Here is a 17131-nt window from a genome sequence, read left to right on the forward strand (position 1 = left end):
GTCTAGGGTTAGTGATCTTTAGCGTTCTCACGTGTCTACGTGTTCGATACTCGGACTTCCTAGGTCTATACTACTTGCGATCGGTACACTTGCCGGTTGTGTGTGGTTTTAGGATTTTCGTTTTAATATTAAAGCTTAGTTGTGAGGGTCATTTTTATAGGGTTATTAGACACACATCAATTGATTCCTTCGGTCCTCCAAGATAGTGCTTTAAGTGATGATCGTTCACCTTCAACAACGATCCATTATCTGGATTCTCTAATTCCATTACTCCATACGGGAAAACTTCTTTCACCAAGTATGGTCCCGTCCACTTCGATCTCAACTTTTCTGCAAACAATTTTAAACGAGAGTTATATAATAATACCTTGTCGCCTTTCTTGAACTCTTTGCCGCCTTTTAAACGCCGATCGTGTAAAGCTTTCGTCTTTTCTTTGATGTTCAACGACCGGGAATATGCTGCATCCCGAAGCTCCTCCAACTCATGAATCTGAAAGTATCTTTTCCTTGCGGCCTCGATAAGATCGACATTCACCGTCTTCATTGCCCGGTAAGCTCGATGCTTCAACTCAACCAGAAGATGACAAGACTTACCATAAACAAGCATAAACGGTGTAGTACCCAACGAAGTCTTGTACGCGGTCCGAAATGCCCACAACGCATCATCTAACTTCTCCGACCAATCTTTCCGACTAACCCCAACCGTCTTTTCCAAAATTCTCTTCACCCCTCGATTTGCATTCTCAACTTGACCATTCGTTTGAGGGTGATAGGCAGTAGAGGTACGATGAGTAACCCCATAACGAGCTAACACCTTCTCCATGACGGTATTACAAAAATGGGTTCCCCGATCACTAATAATAGCTCTTGGAGTACCAAAACGAGTAAACAACTTCATAAGAAACTTCACAACCACCTGTGCATCATTTGTAGCCAATGCTTGGGCTTCCACCCACTTCGACACATAATCAGTCACCATTAAGATATACTTATTACCATTCGATGTGGGAAACGGTCCCAAGAAGACGATGCCCCAAACATCAAAGATTTCAAGAATTTGTATGGGGTTTTGAGGCATCTCATTCTTGGATGAAATATTACCTGTTCTTTGGCACGCATCACAAAGCTTCACAAACTCCTCAGCATCTTTAACAACTGTCAGCCAATAAAACCCACTATCAAATACCTTCTGCACGGTCGCATGCGCACCATGATGACCTCCAGTCAACCCTTCATGAACATGCTTGAGAATATCCCAACCTTCTTCTTTCGTCACACATCTCCTCAGAATCCGATCACCGCCAATCTTGAAAAAAAAAGGATCATCCCACACATACTTATTCACATCCCAGAAGAACTTCCTCTTTTATTGCGTAGTCATACCCTCCATCACAAAACCTTTATCTAAATAATTAGCAAATCATTGAACCATGGCATACCTTGCTTCTCAGCAGCAACAAAGTCGATCAACTCGTGAGGAAATGTATCTCCAATCTCTTCCTAACGCAACTCTACTCTCCTTGGATCCTCTAAATGGGATAGATGATCGGCCGCTACGTTTTCTGCAGCCCTCTTATGTAAGACCGCGAATCTCGAGAATCCAATAGTTGGTAATCACATCCACAATTTCCCCAAAAATTTAAAACCAAACGTTTCATTTTATTTAAAACCATTTCAAGAGTAATTTAGCAGCGGAAATTCATAAGCATCAAAAATTCCCAAAACCGGAAAAATACCAAATGACAAACAGTGGGAAAAAGTTAAGTATCTAAAATCCCAAAACTAAATATAAAGTGAAGTGTTTGTTTTATTTTAAAGTCCTCGTCTAGAAATGCCTTCAACTCCAAGTAGCATCCAGCACGTCCAAGTGGTAACATCCACTCCTTAACCTGAAAGTCAATCTAACATACACACAAAGTCAGCTAGAGCTGAGTGAGTTTAAGTTTTCATAAACAATAATTCATGCTTTATTTCAAAGTTATAGCTCTAAACAGAAGAGAGGATAATAATAAAATAATATTATAGTTCACAAAATAATACGTTCATCGTCGAACACACGTACACGGGCCTCTCCACCACGATTCAAGACCCGAGTAATATATTTGACCCGCCAAAATGATGATCACGCCACGTGGGCCTCTCTACCACGGGATTTGAAAACCCGAGTAATATATTTGACCCAGCCGTAATCACTATGCACACACACATCAATAAGCCTACTCACATCATTCTTAGTCACAAGGAACTAAATGTCATCATACAACCGTAGGCTATAAGGTAACACATACTCATACATATATATATATATGTGTGTGTATATATATATATATATATATATAATCCCAAAATATACCATATCATAAGTAAGCCACCCTTAGTCACGAATAGCTAACTAACATCCCTAATCATAGGCCATCGGATAACACATGCACATACATACACATACATATATATACATATATATGTATATATATATATATCATCCTAAAACATACCATATTACAAGTAAGCCTATGGGCCATAAGGTAATATATAATAATCAGTCCAATAAATGAACTAAGTAAATTGGTCTACTCGTATTCAATTACTACCAAGCCTATGAACATCATCGAGTCTAGACCATAACCAGGTATATAACCTTAAGGAATTTATGACCAAACGAGTCTAAAATATCCTAAGGCACAGAATGTAACTCACACTGGATTTTCATAATTGCACAAACATTATCAAAACAATACAATGACCTTCAAATTATTTTAACGAGTAAAATCGGGTAAAACTGTAATTGAGTGTGTACGCCAGCCCAAAACGTAAAAAGATTAAAAAGGGGCATCATGAACTCACCTGACACAAGGCACGAAATCACCACGAGCTAGAGAACCCCTAAGTATCCCCACAACTCAAACGCCTGTCAGTTTACATACAACATCACTAACGACACCGAAATGACTCGTTTATCCTACGAGGCGTTCAAACATGGTTCGAGTAACCTAAAGCCTCGACCTCAATAAGTTCAAGTATAACAGCCCCCGAGTCCTTGTATACGCCAAAACAATCCTTAGATACTCCCCGAAATAAAGAAATCCCAAATTACCCCCGGAAGCACTAGGTGGGACTAGTATGCGCGTTTAAGAGTTGTTTAGGCAATTAACATCCAACTCAGCCCCGTGTGGACCCGTTATGATAATTTCACAGCCAACAAGTCCACACGACACTACACGAGTCAAATGGGTCAATAACTCGAAGCACAACGCAACAACTAATCAATAAACGCGAATGCGCGTTGTACCGACCCGTTTGAGTAACCGACAACCAATTCAGCCCCTATACCATAAAAATCATTTTCCAACAGCCCGTACATTAACCCGAAACTATCCGAACTGAATTGGTCATCACTTACTTCATCCCTCGCATTAAACGCAACAAAACACTATTCTAGCCAACCAAAAACAATCTTTCAAACTACAACTAGTTGACCAATCAAACGAACATCAACGGACATGATTTTAAAGTATGTAATACTAGAAATACCTAGGAAAATGTTGGTGCAAAAACTCACTTCAAACAGCCCTGACACGATCACAATTGAACATCCACCGGTTAAGCCTAAAATGAACTTATCGATCAATAACAAGTAAAACATGCAGATTTTAGCATGCGAAGATGCATTTAATTACATAGGATAAACTTTAAAATAAATTATTAAATTTTTACCAGACTTTAATAAATGTCTTAGATTTATAAAAATATTTTTATTATATTTTTCTAGTGGACACAAAAATCATAAAAATTCCTTCAACACAAAAAGGTATGTGCAGCTATTTCAGTGCGCAACAAAATGGTTTTATTTTTATAAAAATCATTACCCAGCCAAATTAAACGATTACAATTGGGTTTGGTTCCTAACTCAAAATATTAACTTCCAGAAGTTGAACCAACCAATTTATACTTGTCGAAAAAGGGTTATGATGTCGGGAAGACAGACCAGAATCCGTCATCCCGCATCAGCTTTGACACTCGATCTTATAAAATCATAAAAAGTATTCAAATCTCGTCCAAATATTACGTATTATACCTTTCTGGAAACTAGACTCAAAGTAGAATATCATAGAAAGAAGAATCTATCAAAGAAAATATATTTTCATTGAGTTACAGGCCAAGCAATAAACGAGTACGAATCTGTCAGAAATTGTTATAATCAAAACTCAACCCTAACGTGTTCAACAAAGGGTTTAATGGTGAAAAAGAGTTATACCAAGATAGAACCGACCTTGAATTAGATTCGGGAGGCCGGAGAATGGCTGGAACCTGCATGGAAATCGAGGAGGAGCCTCCCCTAGCTGCTGCCGATCGAAATTATGGTGGGGGCTAGGGTTTTTCTTGTTATGATATAATAATTAACATTTTAGCCCCTCAACTATGAAAGGTGCAACAACTTGGAACGGAAATTAATAAATTTAGGTTACGGTAATGACGAGAAGGTTTCCGAGGAATGCCGGATAAATTCCGAGAATATACAAGCTTTGTTAGGCATACCCCTTTTTACCAAAATTTACGGACGTTACATCTTATCTTTGATCTCTATGTCGAACTCGGAAAGTAGAAGAATCCACCGTATAAGACGAGGCTTCGCGTCTTTCTTTTGAAAGACAAAACCTAAAGCTCCGTGATCAGTGAAAATGGTGGTCTTCGAAACAACGAGATACGAGCGGAACTTGTCAAATGCAAAAACAACAGCTAAAAGTTCCTTCACGGTGGTGGTGTAGTTCTCTTGGGCATCATTCAACGTCTTGCTAGCATAATAGATGGGGTAAAAATGTTTATCTCGCCTTTCCCCAAAACCGCTCCAACCGCATAATCACTAGCATCACAGATGAGCTCAAACGACAAGCTCCAATCAGGAGAACAAAGAATGGGAACACTAACGAGCTTCTCTTTCAAAAAATGTAAACGCCTTCACACACTCATCATCAAAAACAAAAGGCACATCTTTCTCGAGGAGTCGGGTCATCGGGCGGGTAATTTTCGAGAAGTCTTTGATAAATCGCCGATAAAATCCCGCATGGACCAAGAAAATCCTAATCGCCTTCACATTCGTCGGTGGAGGAAGTCTACTTATAGTATCAATCTTTGCCCGATCCACCACAATACCATCTCTCGAGATCTTATGACCCAACACGATCCCTTCCGTCACCATAAAATGGCATTTTTCCCAATTCAACATCAACTTTGTCTCAATACAACTCTTTAACATCTTTTCAAGATTGGCCAAACAATTATCAAAAGAATTACCGTAAACCGAAAAATCATCCATAAACACCTCCATGGACATCTCTATCATATCCTGAAAGATAGCCTTCATACAACATTGACAGGTGGCCAGAGCGTTACATAGCCCAAACGGCATACGACGGTACGCAAACGTGCCAAATGGACATGTAAAAGTCGTCTTCTCTTGGTCTTCCGGTGCAATGGGGATTTGAAATAACCCGAAAAACCGTCAAGAAACAATAAAACTGCTAAGCTGCCAAACGCTCCAACATCTGATCAATAAACGGCAACGGAAAGTGGTCCTTCCGGGTGGCATCATTCGATCGCCGATAATCAATACATACTCTCCAACCGGTAACCGTACGGGAAGGGATAAGCTCATTCTTCTCATTCGTCACAACGGTCATACCTCCTTTCTTCGGAACAACGTGGGTCGGGCTCACCCATGGAGAGTTGGAAATCGGGTAAATCATCCCGGCATCCATCAACTTTAATACCTCCTTTTTCACAACTTCTTGCATATTCGGATTGAGACGTCTTTGCGGTTGCACCACCGGTTTGTACTCATCCTTCATTAAAATCCGGTGCGTGCAATAATCGGGGCTAATACCTTGAATATCGGAAAGTCTCCATGCAATCGCCCCCTTATGTAGCTTCAACACGTCTATCAACTTCGTCTTTTGTTCTTTCGTCAGCTTGGATGACACAATAACTTGCAAGTTCGAGCCCTCATCAAGATACGCATACTCCAAGTGTGACGGGAGTACTTTCAACTCAAATGGAGCGGGTTTCTCTACAGAACCTGCCTCACTTTCACAACTTATCTCATTTACCTCTATCATCTCGGGCAACCCCGAAATCTCAGCCAACTCATCACGAACCGAATCATTCTCACACGACTCATCCTCACCCAAATCATCACAATCAACCAACCCATTACTACCTTGGAGATCCGCACCACAAATATAATCGAAATAACTATCGATACCTGCAATAAACAAGTTAACAAAATATACCGAGTGGCATGGACCACTGAAATCATCTTGATCACTCGGATGCTTCATCGACCTCGTGGCATCATATGTAACATTCTCATCACCAACTCGAAGCGTGATCTTCCCATCATACACATCGATAAGTGACTTTTCTGTACGTAAGAACGGACGACCAAGAATAATGGGAACCTTCTCGTCGGCCTCCATATCAAGCACCACAAAATCAACCGGGAACACAAACTTATCCACCTTTACTAGCAAATTCTCAATAATACCTCGTAGATACTTAACCGAACGATCGGCCAACGATAAGGACATGTGAGTCGGTGTAAGCTCGCCTAACGCCAACATCTCGTATAAAGAATACGGCATCAAATTTATGCTCGCACCCAAATCCGTCAATGCATGGCTCATCGCATCACTACCAAACAAAAATGGAATCGTAAACACACCCGGATCTGACAACTTTTCGGTCACGCGGTTCAACAATACCGCCGAACAATTTCCCATAAGGGGAATCAATGACACCTCCCCCAACCTATCTTTCCATTTAAATAAGTCTTTCAGAAACTTTGCGTACTTCGGCATATGTTGGAGGGCTTTAATGAACGGGAGATTAATCTTCATATGTCGGAACATATCAAGAAAGTGCCCATACTCCCGCGTATATTTCTTGTGTTTCGCACGAGCGGGATACGGGATACGAGAGTGATCAACCAAAGGTGATGGCCGGACTTCCATCGGCTTCTTCACTACTGGCGGTGCGGTGTTCTACACTTTTCCCGGTGCTTCCATCTCGATCTCTTCATCCATCACCTCCTCTTCTTCCACTTCAACCTCATTCCTTCGCACCTCGGGACCCAAAACCCTGCCGCTGCGAGTAGTAATCGCCTTTACTTGAGCGGCCAGATTCTGCTGAGTAGAACCTGAAAACTGTCCAGTGGGTCTCTCATTTAATTGTCGGGCAATATCACCAATGGTCCGCTGCATGTCATGCATAGCTGATTGTTGATTCTTGAAAAGCAGATCATGCTTGGCAAGGGTCTTTTGAGTGGCTTGATCTCTAGTGATGATTTGCTGCATCATCTCGTCCAACTTCTTACTCAGATCCGGCATATTATTCGAACTTTGACCATTGGAGCCATCATTTTTATACTGTCCCTGATTTCGGTTATAGGGAGCTTGAAACCAGGTGGCCCACCGGCCGGACGCCAATTCGAGTTACTTTACCCCTGATTCTGGTTCTGATTATGATTCTTGTAGTTGTTCCAGTTCGGATTGTTGTTGTTGTAAGCATTAGGGAACCTGTTCTGACTAGCTACAAAATCAACATCTTGATTGTTCATCAACGGACACTCCAACGTACCATGACCACCCCTACACATCTCACACTTATCCACCTTCTCCTGTAATTTCTTTATCTCTCGGGTAAGATTCTCAATAGCAGCAGCCATACTAGTATCCAGTTTAACCTGGTGTACACCTCGAGCAGATGAGGATGTATTGGTGGAGGGATTGGAATTCCCGCCTCGTGGCTTCTGCGCGTACTCAGATTGCGCGAAACTTTCAAACATCTCGTTACACTCGGCCACATTCTTTTTGTCCATCAGATTACCCCCAGCAGCTGTGTCAAACCTCGCTTGAGCCTCATAAGTAAGCCCATTATAAAACTTCTCAACAAGGGCCCAAGGTGTGAGCCCATGTTGTGATCAACAGGAAAGCAAATTCTGAAAACTCTCCCAAGCTTGGTAATATGCCTCATCCGGCTCCATGTGAAAGGAGTGGATCTGATCACGGAGGCGAGAGGCCTTAGTAGGTGGAAAGTACTTCTTAATTAATGCGTTGCGAAGTGCCTCCCAAGTAGTGAATGCTCCAGCAGGTTGCGAATCAAGCCAAGTGGCGGCACGACCTGAAAGTGTAAACGGGAACAAGTGAAGGAAGATCGCATCCTCATTAGCACCTTGCAAATTGAATGTTTTGAACACACGAGTCAGACAGTTGATGTGTGCCGGTGCATCTTCATCTTCACGACCATGGAATTGGTGGTGTTGGGTGACGTTGGTCATAATGTAGGATGGAATATGCCATGAGTTAGGGTTATTAATATCAGGGGCGATAATGGGTGAGTGATCTCCATGGAACCCTTCAAAAGCTTGAAGGTACACGGTGCGGTTATTTCCGACCATTGGAAAAGGTCTAGGACTTGGTGGTGGTGAAATGGCGAGTGAATTGTTGGGTGATGTTTTCGGTGAAGTATCTATGGTGATCGGTTGCTTTTCAGACGAACTTGCCTCGGACTTGAACGAAGTAGGTCCAAACGGCGGTCCTTGCGAACGAAGATGTGGCATATACCTACAAAAACGCACAAGACCGAGTAAGTAGTTTCTAATAAAACGAGACTAATAAAAACAAACTAATAATTAAAAACAAACTAGACTTAATTGGACTTCTACGACTAAAACAAAACGTAACAAGTAGTACGTATGTAGCAAGTAGGTCCAATCAAAGCTAATAATGCAATTGCCAAGAATCCCCGGTAACGACGCCAAAAACTTGATGTGCTTGAAGTAGTTTAATATTTATTAACTAAAAATAAACACTAAGTAATACTCTAGACTCTCTAAACTACTAACCAACAAGTGAACTGATCGACTCTAGTAAAGCTAAGTAAGTCCGGATATCGAACCCACGAGACTCTTTAAATTACGTTTATTAGCTAATTAGACTCGGCTACAAAACACGACTTATTAATTATATTGTTTGGGGGTTTTTTTATTTAAAATACTAATTTAATACTATTATTAAAAACTAATTAAGAAAGCAAGTAATTTAAGCGAAAGCAAAAGCTTTTTTATTAAATAATATGATGATGAGAAAACTACCTAGGCTAGAATCTCTTAAATTTCAGTAATGAATTAACCCGGTAAAATATATAGTTACGGACTGAGATCGTAAAATAGACACTTAAAAGAAAACCTGAACAGGACCCCTGACCCTTCTCAAGAGACACCTATGGATTTCTAACAAGTTTTAACGCACACCAGTATTGAAAATCAAGTTCCCTTACGGTCACCTAATTAATTATAATTTAGTTCCTTTATACGAAATCCTACCTTACAGCGCGGAAATCAAAGGCAATTTACTATATTTAATTGATTTGATAAACAGTAATAAATAATCAACCCTAGACAGACTCCTTACGAAGAACCAAATCTAGCAAGATTAAATAGTAAAGACTTATCAATAACTTAGCACTTTATAGATTTTAGGTTAGCAGCACACTTAGGTTTATTTGACAATATTATTCCTATGACCTTATCATGACATCAATCTTAAAATAATCAAAAATACGAAGTAATTGACCTAATAGCAATCCTATCATATGACAAACAATAATCAAGGAAAACTATGGAATAAAACTCATCAAACAATCCTAAGCATTCATACGCATCAATTAATTATAAATAAATCTTTTACTAAACCATAAAAACCATAACGTAAATAATCCCAAGGTCAAATCAAAACATCAAAGTAAGTTCATCATAAGCCTAGATAGTTCATGCAATTTAGCCTAGCATCTTAGGTTTAAGCAAAAAAAGCAAATAAGAATTCATGGTATTATATAAACGAAAACGGAAGAAACAAAAGATAAAACCCGTGTTCTTCGTCTTCAACTAATACGCGAAACACCAGCTGATTCTTCGACTCCAAAGCTGCCAAAAGCTGATCTCGGACACCTCGGAACTCACCAAATTCGTCTGGAACTTCAGGGTATGCTTAAGGGTGAGTTTAGGGGTCTTTAAATAGGCAACTGGTGTCCAAAAATACGTAAGTCAGTATAAAAATCCAGAACATTCCTGACATATGGCCGCCGCGCCGCGCGGCGGGCTTGGCCACCCCGGTAGCGTGGCGCTCCGGCTGGTGGGGGAAGGACCGGCTGGCCTAGCCGGTCCGGTTCTCCTCCTGGTCTGGTCCGGTTCGTTTCCTGATTGTTCGGTTCTCCGGTTCGGCTTGTTTTTGCTCCTTTTTCATCCTCTTTTCACCATAATTCAAACTCGAAACCTAAAATATAAAAATATGTTAGTAGTATACAAATCTTATGAGAAACCGAATAAAACTAATAAAATATTAAATAAAATGTACACGGGATTAATGTATATTAAACGTTATATCAGTATTTTAGCCTGAGTGTTTAGTACTACCTTGTATTAAAACGTTTCAGGGGATTTGAACCAACCCTCATGCAAATACTTTTATAACTCTTTGCATATGGATAACAGTCCATATGTAAGGCCCCGTACCCCAGGAAACCCAACAGTTGGTAATCATTCAAAACACTCGTAAAAAAATACATAAACTTAAAAACAATTCTTTTCATTAAAATAAGCATCACAGAGTATAATTCGGCGGAAAACGTAAATAAGTAAATGAATTCCCAAAACCCGGGAATTTTACCCAAAATCAACATAATTATCTTTAAATAAAAACTTTTAAAAATAAATGTTTAATAATAAAATCTTCAATTCCCGTATGCCCTTCACCGTCCAAGTAGCTTCGTGCACGTCCAAACGATAAGGCATCCTCTTCCTAACCTGAAACTCACACTAACATGCACACAAAGTCAGCTTAAGCTGAGTGAGTTCAAGTTTTAAATAAGTAACAAAAGTCTAAATAATCATTCCAACGGTTTTAAAACAGTAAACGGAAATACATCGGTTGGGTCACCACATTCAATAAATAGTCATCCTTACGTATGAGCATCTCTATACGTGCATTCCTATATACATCAATATATATATATATATAACATTCAATAATAAAATTCAGGGCCGAGAAAACGTACAACCCAAACACGTAACATTCGGCGCATGCAAACACAAAGTAGGCATACGCAACATTCAGTAGTCAAGACGACTACAACATTGGCCAAATATTGGCCATTCTAATATATATATATATATATACATACACACATTCTTTGACATTCCAAGGCCTACCAATACTAGCAAGCCTATGTAAAATCGTTTAAAACATTTCATCAAGCAAAATCGCTTAGGTGTGCATGCTAGCCCAAAACTTAAAAAGATTTAAAAGGGGGCATCATGAACTCACCTGAAATCAATCGTACACCTACAACGAGCTAGGAAATCCCTAAGTGCACAATCGCAAGCAAGGGCCTGTAAATTATACACAACGCGTTACTAAACTAGACCGTAAGAACACTCTTGCCCAATGGGCCGTTCAAGCCCAACACTTTGGCCCAAGGCCCAACAACTTGGCCCAAGGCCGAACACTTGGCCCAAGGCTCAACAACTTGGCCCAAGGCCCAACATCTTGGCCCAAGGCCCAACAACTTTACCTCAGCCCCTACGACCTTTCAATTAACCAAATCCACCCTACGATTAAGGTCAGGGCTAACCATGATGCACAACTCGCCCGTCGGTAATCAAATCGAGTCGAATACGCACGTAGTAAACCTTAAAACCAATTGTTAAACGAATCAGTCCTAAATGGACCAAATTCCCATTTTAATCCTTTCATTCATCATAATTATGTCACCCGAGTTGATAGGGTTGACGGTTCCTTTTTACAACTCTCAATTTAACATTTAAACAAAAATTCGCGCACCGCCGACTCGATTGACGAAGCACCAACCAAAACAGCCCCGAGCATCAAAAAAGTAATTTTCCCACAGCTCTTAGACTCCCCTAGGGCCATGCAAACTGATTCGGTTGGTCATTCAGCCGATTAACGCATCAAACTCAACAATTTACAATTCTACACCCGATAAACCCTAGTTTTCGAACTAAAATCGATTGACCAACCTAAACACCTCCAATGGCTACGAAATTTTAATATGATGTAAATGCCATACCTGGGAATCTTTCTACACCTGAAACTCTAATTTTTATCCACAGGAAGTGGGTCAATTACACCTTGGCCGAAAATCTGTCCAACGAAAAGTTTCGGCAAAATTGAGCATCAAAACGATTAGGGGTGAACAAAAAGAGTTTTGGGGATTTTAGTACATACCTTGAACTACTTCTAGGAGCTTGGAATTGATCAAAAAGTCGAAGCAATGAAGGGGGGGAGGCTGGCCTTGTGCCGATCGGACAGCAGCTGCAAATAGGGTTTAGGGTTTTTTGATTAACGCTATATTATAAAATATTTTCATTCTAGCCCCTGGAATTGAATAATAATGCAACTTGGAAGAAATTTTAAGCGATTAGACGTACCGGGATGACGTAACGGCTTCCGAGAAACGTCGGTTAAGTCCCGAGAGTTATACATACTTTATACACGCTAAATCATTAAACCGGAAGTTTGACGGGTGTTACATGTCCACCCCCCTTACAATGGGATTCGTCCCCAAATCCCGAGGTGACAGGAATAACTGCGGATACAGCCTCATCATCTCATCTTCGGATTCCCAAGTAGCCTCGGAACCCCTACGGTGCATCCACTGCACCTTCACCTGCTTAACCACCTTGTTCTGCAACCGCCTTTCCTGACGGTCAAGTATAGCAATAGGCTCGTCCACATAGTTTAGCTTACTATCAAGCTCAATATCATCAAGAGGCAAATGGGCCTCCTCATCCGCTAAACACTTCCTCAAGTGGGACACATGGAAGGTAGGATGAATCCCCGTGAGCTCATTAGGCAATTCCAGCCTATACGCTACCTCACCAACACGGGACAATATACGAAACGGACCAATGAACCTCGGACTAAGCTTCCCCCTCTTACGAAAACGAATAATCCCCTTCCAAGGAAAAACTTTCAACATAACCCGATCCCCAGCCGAGAACACAATAGGTCTTCGCCTTTTATCCGCATAAGACTTCTGACGATCCTACGCGGCCTTCATAAACGTTTTAATCTTGTCGAGTTTCTCAATCATAGCCTCAACCACTTCCAAACTACCCAACTGCTTCTGACCAATGGAACCCCAACAGACTAGAGTCCTACACCTCTTACCATACAACATCTCAAACGGTGGTATCCCAATCGTGGCGTGATAACTGTTATTATACGAGAACTCTACCAACGGTAAGTGACGGTCCCAACTACCACCAAAGTCGATAACACAAGCCCGCAACATATCCTCGAGAGTATGAATGGTCCTCTCGAACTGACCATCCGTCTGCGGGTGATAAGCAGTACTGATGAGGAGTTTGGTGCCCATCTCCCCGTGAAACCTTTTCCAAAACCTGGAGGTGAAACGCGTATCCCTATCCGAAACAATAGATATCGGAACCCCGTGCCTAGAGACGATCTCACAAATAAACACATCGGCCAGCTGTTCAGAATTAAAAGTCTCTCGAATCGGCAAGAAGTGAGCGCTCTTGGTCAGTCTATCCACGATTACCCAAATGGTATCATAATTACCCCTAGGAGTACGAGGCAGTTTAGTCACGAAATCCATAGTAAGATGCTCCCATTTCCACTCAGGTATTTCCAACGGCTGAAGTTTCCTAAACGGCTTTTGATGCTCGGCCTTAACTTGTAGACACGTCAAACACTTATTCACGTACTAAGCCACCTCAAATTTCATCGCAGACCACCAATAAGTTTTCTTCAAGTCTTGGTACATCTTGGTCGCGCCCGGGTGAATAGAATAGCGCGACTTGTGTGCCTCATCCAAAATTTTATCTCTGAATCCCCCATACTTCGGTACCCATAAACGACCATCCTTATACTTCACCCCGTCACCAACGTCTTCCAACAATTTCTCCTGAGCCTAGACACGTTCTGACATAATCCATTCCACCTGCAAAGCCTCATTTTGAACGCTGGCTATTTGCTTCAAAATATCGGGTTTAAGCATGAGCTGGTAAGATTTTACATGAATCGGCATCTGTCTCTCCTTCCGGCTCAACGCGTCAGCCACCACGTTAGCCTTACCTGGGTGATACATAATCTCCAAATCATAATCCTTAATCAACTCCAACCATCGACGCTGGCGCATATTCAGTTCCTTTTGTTCAAAGAAATATTTTAAACTCTTATGATCGGTATAGATAATGCAGGGAACACCGTACAAATAATGCCGCCACAACTTAAGAGCAAACACAACGGCCGCAAGCTCCAAATCGTGAGTAAGATAATTCGCCTCCTGAGACTTTAATTGCCGGGAGGCATACGCGATGACTCGACCTTGCTGCATCAGAACACACCCAAGCCCCTGATAAGAGGCATCAGAATAAACCACCAGGTCATCGGTGCCATCGGGTAAAGCTAAAATCGGGGCATGCGTCAATCTGTTCTCAACTCGAGAAAAGCCTCCTCCTGCTCCGTACCCTAAACGAACTTAACACTCTTCTTAGTCAACTTGGTTAGTGAAGAAGAAGTTTTCGAAAAATCGGGAATAAAGCGGCGATAATACCCCGCCAAACCCAGAAAACTACGGATTTCAGATGGAGACTTAGGAGACTCCCATTCATTCACGGCTTCCACCTTTGCAGGGTCAACCAAAATACCACTCGGGTTAATAACATGACCCAAGAATTGAACCTCACGCAACCAGAAGGAACACTTAGAAAATTTCGCATACAGTTTGTTCTTCCGCAGAGCCTCCAACACTTCCACGAGATGACCGACGTGATCGGATTCACTTTAGAGTACACAAGAATGTCGTCGATGAACACAATAACCGAACGATCGAGCATCGGTCTACACACCCGGTTCATAAGATCCATGAACGCAGCCGGTGTGTTGGTCAAACCGAAAGACATCACCAGAAATTCATAATGTCCATAACGAGTGCGGAAGGCGGTCTTAGGAATATCTTCCTCCCGAATCTTCAACTGGTGATACCCGGACCTAAGGTCGATCTTCGAGAACCAACTAGCTCCTTGGAGCTGATCAAATAAGTCGTCGATCCTCGGGAGCGGGTACCGATTTTTAACAGTGACCTTATTCAACTCACGGTAGTCAATGCACATTCGCATGCTACCATCATTCTTCTTAACGAACAAGACCGGGGCACCCCAAGGTGAGATGCTCGGTCGAATAAAGCCCTTATCGAGCAAGTCTTCCAACTGAGCCATAATCTTCCAACTGAGCCATAGGTTTCTTCATTTCATTCGGCGCTAGGCGGTAGGGAGCTCGGGCAACGGGTTTGGCGCCCGGTACAAGGTCCATCTGGAACTCGACCTCGCGATCCGGCGGCACATCTGACAAATCATCTGGAAATACATTCGAAAAATCTCGAACAATAGGAACATCACCGACGGTAGCCACCTCGGTATTCACACTCATAGCATACGTCAGATACGCCCCGCACCCCCGCTGCATCAACTTTCCCGCCTTAAGCATGGATATAATATGTAGGGTCGCTACATTCCGATCACCGAAGACCATAATTTGAGTCCCATCCAGGGCCCTTAGACGAACAAGTTTCTGACCACAAATGATCTGAGCATCAACATTCGCGAGCCAATCCATCCCGAGTACCACATCGAAACAACCAAGCGGCATCAAATACAATCGCACCGGAAATCTATACCCAGACAACTCAATGGAACAACCCTGAATAGCCCTAGACACGGACACGGATTTTCCTACGGCGACCTCAACCTCAAACACATCGACTACGCGCTCGGGTGATTTATTCAACGAGGAACAGAAAGCGGTAGACACAAAACTCATACTGGCGCCCGAATCAAATAAAACTGACGCCTGTAACTCATCAAGTAGAAAAGTACCTGGGACGATATTATACTACTGCTTAGCTACACGGTCAACACATATGATTTCAAAGGAACAAGAAATTATAACGGTGGAATGAAAGCTAAATAAGGAAAAAGTACCTGAAGCGACATCCGCATCCTCTTTTACTTCCTTCTTGGAGATGTTGAAGGCCCTTGCTCTGGCCTTCGGCTTCTCTTCCATTTTCCCTCTTGAGGAAGTCCCCTGACTGAACACCCCCCCCCCCCACCTTACTGGTAGGACAGTTTGATGACAAGTGACCGGAACCCCTACAACGAAAACAAGTCAGAGTCGGACACTCGTAATGGGGGTGCCCAACCTTATCGCAACGAAAACAGGTGCCGGACCCACTCTTATACTCCCCCTTGTGTAGTTTGCCGCACTTCTTGCAATTACCGAAAGCCGCATCCCTCCTAAACTCAGAAGTTTCAGTCTTCACCCTCTTGCCAGACGAACTAAAATTGTTTCCCCCAGGCCGCTTACCATAGGAATTAGTGTTCCAAGTCTTCCTAGCCTCGATCGGCGGTAACTTCTCCCTCTGATCATACAATGTACCTGCCAAGGTAACCACCGAGTGAAAGGAGTTCATGTCGGTGGTCACCACACCCCTACGAATATCCACCGGGAGGCCCTTCACCTACTTATTAATCCTTTTTGCCTCAGGGGTAACCAGATCGGGACATAAGCGAGCCATCTTGTTGAACTTTGTGGTGTATTCCCGATGTGTCATACTGCACGCCTCCAAGGTCAAGAATTCCTGTTCAATTTTATCCAATTCGTGCAGAGGATAGAACTGATCGAGAACCAACTTCTTCAATCCATCCCATGTCATCTTCCTAATCGATCGATCGCCCATAGCCTGCACCAGATTATCCCACCAACATAATGCCTCGGAACGAAACGAGGCGGTAGCATACGTGACCATGTCATCCCTCTTACTTACTAACCCTCAGAACGGCCTCCATCTCTCTCACCCACTGATGCGCTGCCAAAGCGTCTTTAGTACCATCGAAGGAAGGGGGTCGCACTTCTTAAAGTCACCATACGAGCAACCCTGGGTCGATACACTAACAGTCCGCACCTCATCTTCGTCCCCACTCGGCACAAACACTTCCTCTTCCTCTTCGACCTGCACCTCCTTACTCTTCCTTCCC

The 17131-nt window shown here is 42.3% G+C and overlaps 1 protein-coding gene across 1 annotated transcript; it reads right to left on the bottom strand.

The window, feature by feature from the left end:
• Positions 1-245: 245 nt before the first annotated feature.
• LOC143532209 (uncharacterized) lies at positions 246-7007 on the bottom strand. Its single transcript, XM_077027327.1, has 7 exons — positions 6542-7007; positions 5985-6259; positions 5715-5840; positions 1102-1306; positions 815-945; positions 387-721; positions 246-330 (listed from the first exon to the last, which is right to left on the bottom strand). The coding sequence occupies exons 1-7, from the start codon at positions 7005-7007 to the stop codon at positions 246-248; spliced, it is 1623 nt and encodes a 540-aa protein (XP_076883442.1).
• Between the last annotated feature and the right edge of the window lie 10124 nt (positions 7008-17131).

This window comes from Bidens hawaiensis, unplaced genomic scaffold (genome assembly GCF_021521415.1).
Source record: "Bidens hawaiensis isolate Kalapana, Puna unplaced genomic scaffold, B.hawaiensis_p1.1 tig00009411_1, whole genome shotgun sequence".
Lineage (NCBI taxonomy): Eukaryota > Viridiplantae > Streptophyta > Magnoliopsida > Asterales > Asteraceae > Bidens > Bidens hawaiensis.

What these genes read in the sequence shown, in the direction of transcription:
- LOC143532209 (XM_077027327.1), bottom strand. Translation starts at nt 7,007, where the DNA reads ATGGAAGTCCGGCCATCACCTTTGGTTGATCACTCTCGTATCCCGTAT. An exon ending in TTCGGTTAAGTATCTACGAG is followed by an intron (nt 6,260 to 6,541) that starts GTATTATTGAGA and finishes TGTTTATTGCAG; the next exon opens with GTATCGATAGTTATTTCGAT. An exon ending in CGTTTAAAAGGCGGCAAAGA is followed by an intron (nt 331 to 386) that starts GTTCAAGAAAGG and finishes AATTGTTTGCAG; the next exon opens with AAAAGTTGAGATCGAAGTGG.